We start from the raw sequence: 18,354 nt of genomic DNA, 5'->3' as shown, positions 1-18,354 counted from the left end.
TTAAATTCCTATTTAATGTCTGAATAACTCCTTATTGGTTCCATATAGTGATAGCATAAATATTATAAGTGTTTCTGGCTGATTTGTTTGTTGTTAAACGGCTGTTCATATGGATAATAAGTCGACTGGTCATCCTCTCAGCAAATATGACCAGTTTTTGCTTACTAATGTGCCTTATTCCCTTTCTCAGGATTCAAAGAAGTGTTATTCACATGATAAACAAATCTCTCTTTCTTTCGGTCTCTCAGATTGACCCAAAGGTGGCCTTCCCTCGTCGAGCTCAGCCGAAGGTGAGTGCCATGTCTCAGATCAGGTGAACATCACAGGTGCTGTGATGTCATGTGTCACCCCTCATCACCAACATGCCGATTATTCCTGCTTATGTCACAAGACATTTAATCAGAGTAATCATAATCATTATAAGTCACTCTTATAATGCATACTCTTCAGGGTTCCCATGATCATGAAAAGCCTTGATTTAGCAGGGAATATTAAAATTGTGATTTTCATGCCTGGAAAATTCATGGCAATGAGTAAAATCATGGAAATTGTTATAGCGAATTATTTTTTTGTTGTTGTTGTTATGCTCTGCTTTAAATATTTCATCAGCTAGCTACTGCACTTTATGAGTGCTTTATGAGTGAAAGCCAGCGTTATGTTACTGAAAACATATTTACGCTAATATTCAAGCAACATTCAATATTGATATCTGTCAAATAAAGTGATTATTATAATTTTTTTTAAATGAATAAATAAATCATTATCCAGTAATCATTAATGACTGAAAACATAATGGAAGAGTCATAGTATTTAATATGTCAAAAGTGTGGGACCCTGAACTTTAAGGTTTGCACTGTTTTGAAAGTATTTATTCAAATAATACCCTAGTTTTACCAAGTCTTGTAGATTCACTACTTAAAGGGATAGTTCACCCAAAAATTAAAATTCTCACATCATTTAATCACCATCATGCCATTCCAGATGTGACTTTCATTCCTCTATTGAACACAAATGAAGATTTTTAGAAGAGTATTTCAACTCTGTAGGTCTGTACAATGCAAGTCAACAGGGTCCAAAACTTTGAAGCTCCAAAAGCACATAAAGGCAGCATAAAAGTAATCCATACAATTCCAGTGGTTTAATCCATGTCTTCAGAAACGATATGATAGGTGTGGGTGAGAAATAGATCAATATTTAAGTTATTTTTTACTATAAATCTCCATTTTATACAGCCCTCCTAAGCACTCTTCTCTCATTAGTGTTCTTCTTTTGTTTTTGGCAATTCACTTTCTTCGTGCACATCGCCACCTACTGGGCAGGGAGGAGAATTTAAAGTAAAAAAGAACTTAAATATTGATCTGTTTCTCACCTACACCTATCATATTGCTTCTGAAGACATGGATTAAACCACTGGAGTCATATGAACTACTTTTATGCTGCCTTTATGTGCTGTTGAAATGCATTTTATGGACCTACAGAGCTGAGACATTCTTCTAAAAACCTTTGTTTGTGTTCAGAAGAAGAAAGAAAGTCGTACACATCTGGGATGGCATGAGAATGTGTAAATGATGAGAGAATTTACATTTTTGGGTGTACTTTTCCTTTAAGCATTGATTAATTATCTCATTATCTTGTCCATTGCCTCTTATTTTATCAGTTGGTGACAAGAACAAAGAAGATCTTTGTTGGAGGACTCTCTGTCAACACCACCATTGATGATGTGAAACAGTATTTCGACCAATTTGGAAAGGTACGTTAAACAGGCCAAGGGGCCACTTCTATAGCATGCTGTTTCTCTACCTGAGGTCCAATGATAATGTCAAACATTTCTTATATCAAAAACATTGTAATTTTCCACTCTCTTTGACCCTTAGAAAATAAACAGGCTACTATACCTTTAAGACTTCTATGTACAGTCAATGAAATCAATGATCTCTGTTATGATTGGCTTACCTCCACGCACCAGAGTACTTCACATTTTGAATGTCAAGGCTGGCCAAGTTTCTGAATATGTTAATGAGCTCATGGTTGTGACCTCATAATGATTTCCTAATGAGCCATTTTTGCAGTTTAGTATCAATAAATGGCCTTGGTGGTCTGGGGAGGAAGTTTTGTGTTGTGAATGTTAGAGTATGTCTGAAGTCACTTTTAAAAATGTATGAATTTCATTAGATAACAAAACATCAAACCAAGTGTCATTTACAAACAAATAATGTTAGACCTTTTTTAACAATTAACCACCATTTTTGCCATGACTTTTAATCAACTGGTGTCAAAGTGATTTTAAGGGGATGTATGAAGTCAGTTCCCCTCAAGTTTAAAGTTGCTTGAAAAGAGTGCGTGTGCGATCTATTCTTTTAAATTTTATTTTGTTATATAATATAAAGATATTCAAAAATTTTTAAGTGTGCCTTAAGTGACCAAATTGGGGCCACTGTTTAATACTACCCAATGATGTGCCTCCGATATGGGTTTTCTTAAACAAAAAGGTGAAGAAAATACTCTCTGTGTTTCAGTACTCAAGAACACATGAGATCTCTTTTATGCTCTGTGTGTCTCCACTGGTTTGATTTGTTAGTGTCATATTCTGTGTCTGTGGTGAAGAATTGGTGTCTCGGTTGGAGATGGAGTTCTTGTGTAACTGCTTTTTCTTTTGTGTGCGAGTGGCACACTGAGTTGAACACTGGACAACGGAGTGAAAAGAAAGAGTTCAGCATTTGAGCAGAGATAGGGGACGAGTGAGGGAGGAGGTGTGCCCTCTGTGGGCCAAGGGCACGAGAAGAGTGAGAGAGACAAGGGAAGAATACACAACAAAGGGAAGTTTGAGCTTGAGCAGTTTGAAAGTGGCGTCCTTTAAAATTTTTGTAAACTAATCAAACTTTTAGAAGAAGTAAAAGGACACAACACAACTGGTCAGGACCATTTAATATAATATATTTATGGGTGATTTATAGGGTTGGGAACTGAGAACTGCTTCTTATTTAAAATGATTTGTTTAAATGTACAGCACAAACATACAGCACAACAAGTGACTTTTATAAGCCGGTTCTTTTGTGCAGTCCGATTCTTAAACAAATGACTCTTTTGAGCTGGTTTTTTTTTCATCTACATTTCAAAACACACAGCGCAACCAATGTAATCTGATTCCTGAACGAATGACCCTAACGAGCTTGTTCTTTTGAATCTACATCACGACCAGTGTAGTCTGATTCCCAAACAAATGACTCTTACGATGAGCTGGTTCTTTTGAATCTACAGCATGACAAGTGGAGACCGATTCCCAAACAAATGACTTTTATGAGCTGGCTCTTTTGCATCTATAGTACCATACACACAGTGCGACCAGTGCAGTCCGATTCCCAAACAAATTACTCTTATGAGCTTTTTTTTTTTTTTTTTTTTTAAATCTGCATTTCAAAACATACAGCGTGACCAATGTAATCTGATTCCTGAATGAATGACCCTAACGAGCCGGTTCTTTTGAATCTACAGTGTGAAACACACCACTACCAGTGGAGACTGATTCCCGGACAAATGATTCTTATGATGAGCCGGTTCTTTTAAATCTACATCACGACCAATGTAGTCGGTTTACCAAACGAATGAATCTACTGAGCCAGTTCTTTTGAATCTACAGTGTGAAACACACCACTACCAGTGGAGTCTGATCCACGGACAAATGACTCTTATGATGAGCCGGTTCTTTTAAATCTACATCGTGACCAGTGTAATTGGATTACCAAACGAATGACTCTACTGAGCTGGTTCTTTTGAATCTACATCGTGAGCAGGGTAGTCCGATTCCAGAAATGAATGATTCTTATGAGCCGGTTCTTTTGAATCTATAGTGTGGAACACAGCGCTACCAGTGCAGTCTGATTCACAAACAAATGACTCTTATGAGCCTGGTCTGTTGAATCTACAGCATGACCAGTGTAGTCCAATTCCTCAACAACTGACTGTAATGAGCCGGTTATTTTCAATCTACACCACGAAACACAGCGTGACCAGTGTAGTCCGATTCACGAATGAAAGTCTCAAAAGAGCTGATTCTTTTGAGTCTACAGTGCGACCAGTGTAGTCCGATTACTGAATGAAGGTCTCTTATGAGCCAGTTCATTTTAATCTACAGTGCGAAACATACAGCGCAACCAGTGTAGTCCGATTCCCAAGTGAAAGACTCTTATGAGCCAGTTCTTTTGAATTTACATTGCAACCAGTGTAGTCCAATTACCGAATGATTGACTCTTCTTAGCCGGTTAATTTGAATCTACAGCATGTCACCACTGTAATTTGATTTGTAAATGAACGACTCTTATGCATCAGTTCTTCTTAATCCACAATGCAAAACCTACAGTGCTAGCTCCCGAATGACTCTTATTAGCCAGTTCTTATTAGTGAGTCAAAAACTTAATGAACCGCAAGTCATTCACTTCATCGTGTTTGAAAATGAACCACTGTGTAATGTGTGCAAGGCTTGTGAGACTTAAATCAGAGTAATTATTGGATGGCTGTTGACATGACAATGTGTGGTTAAAGATATATTTAAAGTTTTGTAGTCGAAAGTGTCCCTAATTTCAGAATATGGAGTGATATTCACTGCAATAGATCATGTGAAGGTAGGAACGAGCGAGAGAGGGATGTGAAGGTGGTGATGGTGAAGGGGGAGGGTTTCAGAATCTTAACTAATCTGATGCAACAGCTGCTGCACCCCCAAACACCCCCTCCCCAGCCAAACCCTCTCAAGCTTGTTTCCACGGTGACCTGCTGGGCCTATTGTGTCCGCACACATCTCAATGTGACATCGGCTGCATGGGGTTTTTTATATGTAAAAATGCATGTGCATATTCAGTGGTGTCATGATCGCACACACGCACTCATTTTAACACACACAAATGTGTAGTAGCAAGTGGCAACACCTTGTGCACCTGTTGGCCAACTGGAAAAGACTTTGTCAGACACATGAAAGTTTAAAGCAACATGAAATCAAAATTGAGGTTGTTTATTTCATAATACATGTACGTAGCTATGAGGTGAAATTCTGGTTTCTAGATCAGTGTGTCTTTTTTTAAATTTTTTTTTTATTTGGAATGGCTAATTCCCTGTGTGCTTTTAAGTCCTCGTGGTTGCGTAGTGATACGCCACAGTCCGGGTGGCGGAGGACGAATCCCAGTTGCCTACGTGTCTGAGATCGTCAACCCGTGCATCTTATCATGTGGCTTGTTGAGCGCGTTGCCATGGAGACATAATGCGTATGGAGGCTTCACGCATGGCAATCATTTACGTGCTCAACTCACCATGCGCCCCACCAAGAACAAACCACATTATAGCGATCACGAGGTTACCCCATGTGACTCTACCCTCCCTGGTTGCTTAGGAGACCTGGCTGGAGTAACTCAGCACGCCCTGGGATTTGAACTAGCAAACTAGCGAACTCCAGGGGTGGTAGCCAGCGTATTTTACCACTGAGCTACCCAGGCCCCTGATCAGTGTAAGTCTTAGAAAAATAATGGCACACCTCTCCACAACATTTTAAATATCATTTATGTGCATTTTAATGAGCTATGCACCAAAGTTCAGGCTAATACTAAGGGGTGGGGGTTTGCTTAGTTGATAAACTCTATAAAGGCAAAAACTAATCAAAAACAGAAACTAAATGGTTTAATCTCAAAAAAGGTTTTGCTTTGCTATCCCTACTCACTCCTTTTAATCAAAGGCCAAATCATTATCAAAACTATACTACACACGCATTAATATATGTGTTTGTTCGGTGGTGTGTATCAGAGCCTTTTTGGTCTGAACACAATCTGACTGTCCAGTCCCGTCTGGGAAACCTCCCTGCCTGCTTTGTCCTGGTCTGTTCGCCACCATCCTAAATGGCTGGAATATGATCAGCCTCACAAAAGCAAAGTACAGTGGAGTGCAAGAGCCCCGCCCCACAACAAAGGACATAATGAAACATTGAGAGAGAGAGAGGCAGTGGAACGGACAGACTGGAAAAGTTAGTCTCCAGTCACCCATGAGAGTCATGTCGATTAGCTAGCTTCACTGGACCTTTTGTCCACTGGCCTGATTGAAAAAATGAAGAGTATGAGAGTTTTTTAAGATAAAAAACAAGGGGAAAAAAACAGTACAGAATTATAATATCATCCATCATACATCATATCAGTTTTCAGCCATAAAAACAATTGCTATCAACCACTATTGTAGATTTCGCTATATTGCTGCATCCCAAATGTTGTTTACTATCAACTAATGGCTGAGTTGAGCATTTTTCACTTTGGACATTATGCTAATGCAGCCAACGCAGCTGTCTTCTCTTGACTTTGTGGTGTCATTGGATTTGGAAGATGAGGAGGAGTGTGTGTGTGGGATTCACTCAATGAAGGCAGGATACGAGCAGGTTTCAATAGGAGGGGGGCAAGGTTAAATGTGAGAGTGTAAGTGTGCGTTTGACAGCGGCCCATCCACACTAAGAGTGTTTGACCTTTCCCATGGTCATTTAACCAGGTGGCACCCAAAAGCACCTCACGGTCACATAAATACAGCGTGCCACATGACCCTCGAGGGCTTAGACTGGTGCCGTTCTGCCGATAGTTACTCTCTCACACACACAAATGACATTATAGTCATGAGGAGAAAGCCATCAGCAGTTTCGTCAGAAAATGAGGACTCAGATTTAGAAAAGAGAAAGTTATGAGTCGCTTCACAATGCTTGTGTTTACAGATTGTGTGGAGTTCCATCAAATGGTTTAGTTGCATTATAAATCAAGCGAGATAATATCCATGTGTGAATTCAGGACTGTTTTTTCAACCTCTGGACACTGTAACTCTGTATTAGACAAACCAGATATCTACCTGTTTTCTGAACATAGCTTTGGGGTTGTTTGGGAATGCATTTTGAAAACAGCCATTATTTTAGCAAATTTTTCTTAGTGTCTATTATGGCGCAATAGTTATACACTTCACCTTTAAAGCCAAAAGAAAATTTCGCATTAGATGCAAACGCTATGCGTCTGTGAACAGGACACGTGATGCAAATTTCGTCTTCGGCAGTGTGCTCAAGCACTGGACACATGCGGCCCGATTTTTCTAACCGTGTGTACTCTGAACAAGCAGTATGCACCTGGAATTATTTGCACAAATTAGTGGGCCCACAAGGTGGCAACACTCACAGTTAAGCCGTTGCTGTCACAAAGATGCGCTTGAAGAAGATATAATTGTTGCTAAACTTCAGGAAATGAATATGAAAAAATTACAGTGGACGCGCACGTCAAGAACACGTGTGTGAGGAGATCAAGAAAAATCTGCGTTTGTATAACCCCAGTCTGAAGTAATATAAAGACATCTTTATAGGTCTTGAAGATAAACAGTCCAGTCTCACATAGCAGTCGTAGCGTGCATGCACCAAACGCCTATGTATGCGTGCACAGTCAATTGAAGTATACTTTGAAAGGCTAGCATTCGACTGTAAGCAGATGCTAAGCGTTCACGTCAGAACCAAAGTACCGTATACTTTGGGCTTAACCCTTGTGCGACCTTCGGGACGGTTTTGTTTTTGTCTTTTTCATTTTTGTTTTTTCAATCATTTTGGCTGTGTTAATGCCAATGGTATACATTTGGCCAAAGGTGTGTATTTTTGGGGGAATGTTGATATTTCAACCTCAGTTCCTATAATACATCTATAATACACTGTGTACACAAAATAGTTACACTCAGGACCTTAAGGACAAAAATGTCCCCATTGAAACCCATTAAAACTGCAATATTTGATCCCAGTGCCATTAAAGCATAAAATCAGGAATTCTATGATATTATACTTTCATTCCAGAGCCCTGGCTTCAAGATTTACATTTTTTTATATTTTCCACAAGATGTTTAGCCTATGGAGCAAATACATGCTTTTTTCCTATTTTCTGTTTGATGTATTATAGTGCACTGCAGGCCAATTTAATAAATGATACAGCTAAAATTATGTGGGTGTGTTGGTATGGATGTCAGAGTGTGTTTTGTATGTGTGTATTGAGAAATGTGTGTGTGTGTTAAAATCAACAGTGGCATTATGTAAACAAACTGGGATTTAAAGGGTTAAAATCCTGAAAATGAATGAATATTTGGTAGTTATGATCAGGACTGATGTTGGTTAAAAAATCTAAGTCAGTGAAAGTGGAAAATAATATTAATATATAATATTTGTATGGCAGAATTTTGACGTGGACATTTTTGTCCTCTAAGGACCTCTGAGTGACTTTGTTTTATTGACACACAAGGGTTAAACGTGATTTATAGCACAGCTTTTACACAGTTCTAGTAAGTATAGCTTAATTTAAGGCAACTTTTAAAACAGTGTTTACAAAGTACTCCACAGAAAACATAAATGTGCTTTCACATGAGTGGAATAAAATGAACAGGAGAAATAAAATAAGAGAATCAAATTGAATGAAAAGAATAAGAAAATAAATAGAATACACATATATAAAATATATATATATATATATATATATATATTAAATAGAAAAGAGAATTTAAGTTCTGAGCAGAACATATTATACTATGCTTTCTTGTGTTAAAGATATCACAGCAATAAACAAATTTGTTGCTTTAGGTGGGTAGAAGACGGTCATTTGTAGAAAACTAGGGCCGATCGAATAAAAGAGTACAAAAACAAAACTCTTTTTATACTGTAAAAAGGTTGTTTTCATTAACATTAGGTAATACAATTAGTTCACACGAACTAACAATAAACAATATATAATCAATAGGGTTTTGATATTTTTTTTTATAAATTTACATTAATCAAAATGAATAAATACTGTAAAGAAATTATTGCTCATTGTTAGCGAATAGTTACGGGAAGAAAAAAAAACATGAGAGTGACAAAAAGTTTTTAGTTCTAGTAATAACAGCTATTATTCAACTCTCTGTCTCTCTCTCTCTCTCTCTCTCTCTCTCTCTCTCTCTGTTCTATTCATAAAAAGTGAGAGAAGGGAGAAGGGGGTAAATTCTTCTAATTGAAATTCTTGATGCAGTCTCCATGGGAATAGTAAACTTTAGAGAAGGTTTGAAGAGAACGGGGGAACAGGACAGAGAGTTTTCGAAAAGACCCCCCACCCCCCCCCAAAACACACACACGGAAAGAGGGAGTGAACGGAATGAGAGCTTGCAGGAATCAGGCTATTTGTGTATGTTAGGGCCGATGAACATTGATGTTTGTTTAATGAAATTAGCGAGGGTTATGTTTACATGTTGTTTTTACTAAACGATCTCACTCCACTGTCATTGTATGTCCTGTTGTACTTGATTCTTAAAAATATGAGAAGAATAAATGCTCATATAGGAGAACCTTATAAGTTCCACAGAGAACTTTTATTATTAATAATATTCTTTAGAAAACTCTCTATGTATTGTAGCTTAAAAAGAGTCATTGTGCTGCTTTAATCTGGTGGGTCGTGACCCAAGAATGGGTCTGTTCTGATAGGGTCCCTATAGCAGGGAAAATCAGTGCTCATATGCAAATGAATGCAGTTCAAATAAACATATAATCATGCATAGTTCGGAAGGATAGCAAAATAAATAGGGCTATCAGCTATGACATCAAAGGTCCAATCAAACTCTCAAATTCATTGTCACTTAATAGAAACTAGCCAGAATAGACAGATCCCAATATGGACCGGTTGCATGGGATCATATCTTTTTTCTTGCACTGAAATGCAATTTTGTGCAGTGAACTGCTGTAGTATTGTGTTGGGTTGTCACTTGATGTTTAATGTGAAATCTGGGTCCTGAAACAAAACCAGTTGAGAACCACTGCGTTAAAGAACCCAGAAACCAATATTGTGATCTGAAGAACCTAAAATGTAACATCAATAACTTTTTAATCTCCAAAAGAACCATAAAGCAACTCCAAAGGGGTTAATGCTCTGCAGAAGAACCTTTATTTTTCAGTGTTTTCCCTCCTGTTTGCAGCTATCGGTCTCTCCTCTTTTATCTCACCCCTTTCTTTCCCTCCCATCCATATTCTCTTTCTTCTCTTTCTCTGTCCATGTCTCACCCTCTCCGTTCCCCCTCCCTGCTCGGCCTCTCCATCTGCTACCCCTCTCTGTTTCTCTGGAGCTTCACAATAGAGCCTCATGCTGTGTAATGGCTTCAAGTGTCTCATCCCTCTCTTTTGTGTGTGTGTGTGTGTGCGTGTGTGTTTTGTCCGCAGGTTGATGACGCCATGCTAATGTTTGACAAAACCACCAACAGGCACAGAGGTAAGGCGGCGTTCGGGCACGCACACGCAAATGCACACACACTCCTCTCATTCAAAGCCTCATTGAGTCATTTAATTATACAACAACAGTCAAGTGTCTACATGCTCTAACAGTCATTGAGGAACTGCTGTCAGAAGATCTTTTCTTCTCCAACCAGAGGCACATTTTATTGCTTAAAAGTTGCTTTTTAATAACTCAGGAGGCTCAAAAAGTGTCAACTTTGCCTCAGAGGAGATTAGTGGTCGACCGATATATCGCCAAGGCCGATAATCTGCTGATACGTTTTTCTGTTTTGCCAATCACCTGCTTGCATGGGAAGGAGCCGTCTGAACATGTAAACGACCAATCACCATTCATTTTGTTGTTTGCTATTGTGTTACTACAATAAAAGTCTGACGTACAGCAATGTCTTATTTAATTGTCTTGCGTATCAGAGCCGCGAAAGATGCACCAGAGCTCATGATGTTTAAAGTGCTCCTGTGTTTCATTCTCTCTCTCTCTCTCTCTCTCCTCAACAGTTCCCTGTAACTTTTGACTGTCTTGACTAGTGATATATTATAATGTATTATTATGATACATAATGCAAATATTAATAAAACAATGATTATTTTCATATACCATCTGCAAATATGCAGATATCTCCTTCAAACAGATTTAATTCACGAACCTCATAAAACTTGTGCAAATCCGGCGTTTTCTTCCAGTGGAGCATGTATTCTATCAGCCCTGAACAAAACTCTGTTCCTCTGACTTACGAAGGTAGCACGACGGTCAGTCAGTGACAAAGTAAAAGCGTTTCATGTGTGCTATAAGTAAATGTCATATTCGCTGTGCACTGTATGTACAGTTAGTTTGATTCAATCTTTGTGAGAAAACAGACGTAATGCGGACGTGCCATCCGTGGTTGCTAATGTCAACAAAAATGTCTTCACATGCAAACAAATTGCTGAAGAAACTGCTATCTACTATTTAAAACTAACAAATTAGATTTTATTCTTATTTTTACAAAGTTAAAGTTTTGAGTAAATATAACAAAAGTTTTTTAGTAAATACAGTGCTAAATGAAAGTTAATAATATATATATGTTATTTACTATATTAAATTGTGTGATATATCTGCATTATATTGGCCTATCGGCCACCCTGCTCTCTGGATATCAACATCGGCCATTTAAAAACCCATATCGGTCCACAACTAATTTCTCTTGTCATTTCATCTCTTCCCTTCTATATTCTTCTCGGCTCTTCTCCTCTTCTCTTCTCGTCTTGTCTCTCCTCAGCTCTTCTATTACTAGAGGACAATTTTACTGCTCAAAGGTTGCTCTTTCATCAGGAGACTCTTATCAACTTTGTCTCAGAAAAGTCTAGAGGACACTTTTATTACTCAAATGGTGTTCTTTCATAACTCTTATCGACTTATCAACTCAGTAATGTCTTGGAGAATCTATAGAGATATTAGAGACCTCATTTGTGATTTTTCTTCCTTGCCTCATCTCTGCTCTTTTCATCTAAACTCTTCTCTTCTTGGATAAACAATTGAGAAAATAAATAGGTCTAATTTGTCAGGGCATGCTGAGTGACTCCAGCTAGGTCTCCTGAGCAACCAAATTGGCCCGGTTGCTAGGGAGGGTAGAGTCACATGGGGTAACCTCCTCGTGGTCACGATTAAGTGATTCTCGCTCTCAATGGGGCGCGTGGTAAGTTGTGCATGGATCGTGGAGAGTAGCATGAGCCTCCACATGCTGTGAGTCTCCGCGGTGTCATGCACAACGAGTCACGTGATAAGATGCACAGATTGACGGTCTCAGAAGCGGAGGCAGCTGAGACTTGTCCTCCGCCACCCAGATTGAGGTGAGTAACCGCACCACCACGAGGACCTACTAAGTAGTGGGAATTGGGCATTCCAAATTGGGAGAAAAAATAAATAAATAAAAAAGAGGTCTAATTTGTGATACTTCTTTTCTATGGCTTATATTCTCATTCTCTTCTCTTTTCTTTCCCGTCTTGTCTCGTTTTGTCTCTTCTCATGTCATCTCATGTAATCTCTTGTGTTTTCTCTGCACTTCTCATCTTGTCTCTTCTCTTCTTTTACTAGAGGAAGATTTTATTGCTCAGAGGTTACTCAATCAACACAAATAGTCTCTAATTGCACTCCATTGAATCTCTTTGCAGCCTAGGAGAAACAATTGAGCTATTAAAGAGATCTTATTTGTGATATTTCTTACGGTTTCCTACGACTTCTCTTCTGATCACGTCCTGTCTAGTCTAAAGGAAAATTTTATTGCACAGATGTTTTTATTTCATAGCTGAGGACTCTTAATGGAGTTCTCGGTTATGTTTCACATAAGTATCAGCATTGTCTCAGATGTTTCTCCTAAATTATTTACAAGTAAAAGCACAACAAAAATCTCTATTTGCTCTCCATTGAATGTCATTGCCGTCTAAAAGAAACAATTGAGATAAAGAGAATTCATATTTCTTCTCTCCTTTTCTCTCTGTTAAAAGGCACTGGTAAAGAATATGCAGGGTACGTACAGGAGGTTTAGTTTAGGTGAGCAGGTTTGTAGTTCAGAGGTTAAATCGTCTTCCACCTGAGCAAGGAAAGCAGGTGGGCGGAGTTTGTGGTTTTGTCTGAGCGAGAGTGACAGAAGAGTGGGCGGAACTTTAAAGAAAGTTCCTTCAGTATGACAGGTAAGCTCAGCAGGTGAGGGCGAAATCTCTTGGGAGAAAGAGCTGAGAACATGAACAGGTGTAAACAACAAAAGTGAATAGAGAGAATGAGAGAGCAGACAAAGTAAAGCAGAAAAGTGGTGCCAGAATTCAATTGGACAAGACAAACATGTTCTATACTGCATGCTCGCCTTTGGCTTGCTCACTGGGGATCTAGAGACAAATAAAAAAATTTTAAGACATAATCTACAATCACGTTTCTCATCAAACCACACAATCACGAATTTAAGACATTACAGCTTAATTTTCTGTTACAGCATCATTTTCTGTAAAGCTGCTTTGAAACAATGTGTGTTGTGGAAAGCGCTATACAAATAAAAATGACATGACAAAAAAAATCATCATATCTTTATCAGTAATCAAGATCTAAACATCCCTAAAATAAGATCAATTTACATTAACCCTTTAAGCTAGAATGGGCCTGCTGCTGAGAAAAAATATAATTGTCAAAATATTAATCACTACAGTCTTGAACAACACAAAATAGGTATCGTTTGAAAGCTTAGAAGCTCTACTTTCCAATGCATGCAGGCATTATGACCAAAACTGAACAACTGCTTTGAAATTTGCAGACAAATCAGAAGTGTTCAGTTTTGATCATGTATATATATATATATATATATATATATATATATATATATATATATATATATATATATCGAAACTGATCGAATAGCCATGTTTCATGTGTTGTTGGAAAACTCTCAAAGAGTAGAATACAACCTTCCTATTTGTTTTACTCACAGACAAAAATATAGAGAGTAATAGCTAAGTTGCTTATATGCCACATTTTGTAACTTCACGAACAATAAACTGAACATAAAATATCATATACCATTATTTAGAGGAGGTTATTATCTTTCAAACGAGCCTAAACACAAGGTAATCAGATGCAGAGATCATTAGATAATCCACATGAAGCACAATGTTACATATGGCCACCAGGAGATGGCGCCAAGTACATGACACAGATTAATGATGACTCAAATGGCACAGAATGAAACACATTCTGTGAAATCTCATTCCTAAAATCATGTCTGCATGCTATGCAAACCTTCAGTCATTGTTGTGTTTGCATGTGTAATTAGCTTTTAAGTACAATTATTATGTTTTATTTGTTTGGAGAGGCTTTTGGACACAGAGAAGGTTTTGGACACTATGATAGATTATTTTTGTAATGCTATAACTATTGATTGCTTTGTCATATCAACACAACATTTTTCTCAGATACAGTTAACATGATTGGAAACAAATCAAAAGCAGTTTTTCAGAGCCACCATATTTACACTCAGAGATATATAATGTCAAATAAAAAAATAAGAAAAAAGTATATTTTTCTCTCAATTTATTTGTGGTTTTTCAGCAGTTTCTTAGGCTGAGAGTCTCAAAATGTGTCATAATCTATATCATTAAAAAATTACAATGATACCAAACACTTGACCCTCCTTGTTTTTTTGTTTTGAGTTATAAGCCTTTAATTTTGGGTATCCCGTTGAAACAGGAAATCTTTAAAAACACCTTCAGAGCTTAAAGGGTTCAAAGCAAAACTGCAAGATGTTAAAACTTGTTTTCAGAGATTATAGCATGAATTAAGTTTATTATTGTTACCCCATTGGCAAGTTTTCTTGTAAAATGTTTAATGTGGTTCATGCTTAAAAAAAGATACATAAAAAAAAAAAAAAAACAGTTTGACAATGGGGTAAGAAAAATCAGCTTAATTTAAGAAAACAAGTCTTAAATCTTATTCAATTTTGCTTCTCAAGTAAATGTATTTTGTTTTAAGAATATTTACCGGTTGATATTTGTACTGGAAAACAAGACATGAGGAGGAAAATGATGTTTGAAAGTATCATCCTGTTTATGATTGATTAAAGTGTGTCTAGTTTGATTTGGACGTTGTGCATTTGTCTGCTCTGCAGGTTTTGGCTTTGTGACCTTTGAGAATGAAGATGTGGTTGAAAAGGTCTGCGAGATCCACTTTCATGAGATCAACAACAAGATGGTGAGTGTGTCCCCGATTTGAAAGAGTGCTTGTGTGTGTGTATCAGTGTCTGAAATTAACTTTATTATTAAGCAGCATTATTGCCCCCTGAAACAGATTTTTAAGGTCATTTTTGTCAAAAACTTCAAATGAATATATTTTGAAATTATGGTTATAACACCTATAATCAAATCATTATAAAATGCAAAACTAGCTGTAAATAATGCACAATATATAATAAAATAATAAATACTCGAAAACATCTTACATTATTGGAAAACATCAAATGTTATACAGTATAACATAAAAACAGGCATATTTCAAACATCTAGGGCATTTTTAACACATTTTAAATATTTAGGATCACATTCAGTGGCATTTTTTGGGTGATGATTGTCTGTGGCTTCCTTTGTAGGTTGAATGCAAAAAGGCACAGCCGAAAGAAGTGATGTCACCGACAGGTACGGCACGGGGTCGCTCCAGGGTGATGCCCTATGGCATGGATGCATTCATGCTGGGAATCGGCATGCTGGGTGAGTTGAAAACTGGAGTTAAAAGATGATTCATCTCTGAGAACTCTAAAACAGGAGTTAATACTGGATCAGTGGAGAGATTCAGTTGTCTGATGAGAGTTTGGCACCACCTGCGGTTTACAAAAGGGAGCTGCACCGTAAGAGTGTGTGTGTGTGCATGTTTTTGTGCAAACAGTAGATCTCCAGACTACTGCAGACTTTTCGTTCTGAATGAAAACAGGAAAGAAAACTTTTAACATCGTTTTATCATTTGATTAAAAGGGATAGTTCACCCAAAAATTTTAATTCGGTCATAAATTAGTCACCCTTATGTTGTTCCATACCTGAATGACTTTCTTTTTTCTGTGGAACACAGAGGGAGATGTTTGGCAGAATGTTAGCCTCAGTCACCATTCATTTTCATTAAATGGCAAAATGATGTAATGAAAGTGGATGGTGACTGAGGCCACGTCCACACTTAAACATTTACATTTGAAATTACCTTAATTTTGCTATGTTTACACCTCTCATCCACACTATGTTTACACCTCCGAAAATCCTCCACCACTTTCAATAACAGCATACTTTGGAAAACGGTGATGTTAGGCTTTGTTCATATTGCAAGGAAGAAACTTTTTGTTCTCAAATCTGATTTTTTCAGACTGATTGTACAAACTGGAAGTAATATGTGGCCAGATAAAAATTTTCTATTCAGACAGCAGTTGCTTTTGCTAGCACGTCCACATTATTTGTCATAGTAACGATGCATTATATTTGTCATGTGGGCAGTCTCCAAGTAATGAACACATTCGTCACAGACAATGGCTTAAACACGGGAGAGGTGGCATATGCAATGTTGATTGCTGCTAGGGTTTACAACTGTCCCCTTTTAGCCAGGATGTCCCACATTTTGGCTGAAATGACGACGGAACGTCCCATAGGCCTATTGTCCTGTATTTTAGCAGGCAGCAAAATGTTCCGTGACATCTAGCTTGCTAGAATGGTTGGAGGGCAAGATGCTTGAAGCGAACCCCCATTCTGTATTAATGCACATGATATTTAATACCTTATCGCATTTTGGTGGCTTGCAACCGATGTTGGTTACTGCACCTTAGCGCATCTCTTTGGGTTGGTAAAGCCAATGTCTGTATTATTGAAAAAGAGGTTTTCACTGCTTTTGCTGCCCTGTGACATATATATGACATATGGGTGCATTCCATTCAAAAGTCATTATCCCTATGCCCTGTTCCCCTCAAAGACCCTCTACTGCGACAGTTTCGGTGGGCTGAAAGGTGTAATAAAACATTTTTATTGGAAATTGTGTTTGTTACAATCCTACAGTGTGGCCATCATTATTGTTTTCCCTTCAAAGTGCCCTGTGAAGACAATATTCATGCAGTTTGGAACACGGTATATGTCTTCTCGTCGCAAAACCGGACGTAAAAACCCGTCGCACACAACAAATGACGAAAAAACCAAATGAAATCCGATCTGATCGTTCAGACTGAGACACATTAACAAAAATCTGATTTTAATCAGATTTCAAACCACCTATGAATGTGGTTTGGATCAGGCTTGTAAAAATGGAATTTTATGGGTTTTTGTCCTGTTCAGAGCAGAAAAACCTAAATGGATTTGTGTCAGATATGCCAAAAAAAGGGGTTTTCCTGTTTGTGTGAACATAGTCTTAGGAAAGTGAATACAGAGTTTTCAAATGAAAACGAATGAGAGTGGCTGTGGCCTGAGACAAACATTCTGCCTCCTTTTAGGATTTTGGTTTCCAGTATTATAAGTTTTGCTGGTAAGCAACATGGCTTTGCTGGTCCGCCAGCTAAACCAGAACAAACATGCTTGGACCAGCATGGAAATTAATACGGGTCTAAGTTCGTCTTTTCAGCACGATTTAAAGTCAGAACACACCAAAACATGTTACACTCTTTTTCCGTACCAACATATTTTTCACCAAATTAACAACATGTCTAACAACAAAACCAGGCCCATTTTATTGTGAATGGATTTGTTGAAGGTTTCCTGTTCAGTATGTATTGGCCTATAAATGTCAGTTCTTTTAAAGAAGAATTGTAAAGATGACGTTGTCTTTCTTCATTTTTAAGGTTACCCGGGTTTCCAAGCTACTACCTATGCCAGTCGTGGCTACACTGGAATTACACCGGGATATACCTACCAGTTTCCCGGTAAGCCAAACTTCCTGTGTCAATACTAGTTAATACTAGCTCTCATTCATTCAGTGGATTAATATGGGTTAAAACAATTCAGCGAGCCAGTTACCTGGGCCATGACAAAATGGGATGCACAAATGATTAAAACAATAACCCTTAGAAACTGATAATTGCTCATTTGATTGAAAAGCTTGTTAAATTACATTTTACATTTATGCATTTGGCTGACGCTTTTATCCAAAGCGTCTTACAGTGCACTTATTACAGGGACAATCCCCCTGGAGCAACCTGGAGTTAAGTGCCTTGCTCAAGGACACAATGGTGGTGGCTGTGGGGATTAAACCAACAACCTTCTGCTTACCAGTTCAGTGCTTTAGTCCACTACACCACCACCACTCCCAACAGCTGTAAATTACATTGTAGATTTCAGAGGATGGCACGCTGCAAAAACCACCTTCTTAGTCAATAATTTCTGTCTTGTTTTTCAGTAAAAATATCGAAACTTTCTTAAAGGTGCACTCAGTAAGTTTTTCCTCGTTAAAAAAGTTTTACTCCTAAAGAAATATGTATAAAATCATGAGCACTTACACGAGATGAGGACTTATAAGATATAATCTTATAAAAGTTGTTTTATTCTACATGGAGAGGGTCCGCACATGGGGGCTGCCATGTTAAAATCACATGACCAGTCAAATA

General features: G+C 37.8%; 1 protein-coding gene across 1 annotated transcript in view; it reads left to right on the top strand.

Moving 5' to 3' along the window:
• Positions 1-18,354, top strand: part of LOC127423523 (RNA-binding protein Musashi homolog 1-like) — a 47,191-nt gene that overhangs the window by 16,349 nt on the left and 12,488 nt on the right. The window contains exons 5-10 of the mRNA XM_051667910.1: positions 249-290; positions 1,658-1,750; positions 10,208-10,256; positions 14,905-14,987; positions 15,382-15,499; positions 17,593-17,673. Of these exons, the coding sequence (XP_051523870.1) occupies positions 249-290; positions 1,658-1,750; positions 10,208-10,256; positions 14,905-14,987; positions 15,382-15,499; positions 17,593-17,673 (466 nt within the window). The remainder of the gene's footprint in view (positions 1-248; positions 291-1,657; positions 1,751-10,207; positions 10,257-14,904; positions 14,988-15,381; positions 15,500-17,592; positions 17,674-18,354) is intronic.

Source organism: Myxocyprinus asiaticus, chromosome 3, assembly GCF_019703515.2.
Source record: "Myxocyprinus asiaticus isolate MX2 ecotype Aquarium Trade chromosome 3, UBuf_Myxa_2, whole genome shotgun sequence".
In the NCBI taxonomy this organism is placed as follows: domain Eukaryota; kingdom Metazoa; phylum Chordata; class Actinopteri; order Cypriniformes; family Catostomidae; genus Myxocyprinus; species Myxocyprinus asiaticus.
Note: the sequence above shows the minus strand (reverse complement) of the source record. Positions and strands in the feature narration are given on the sequence as shown.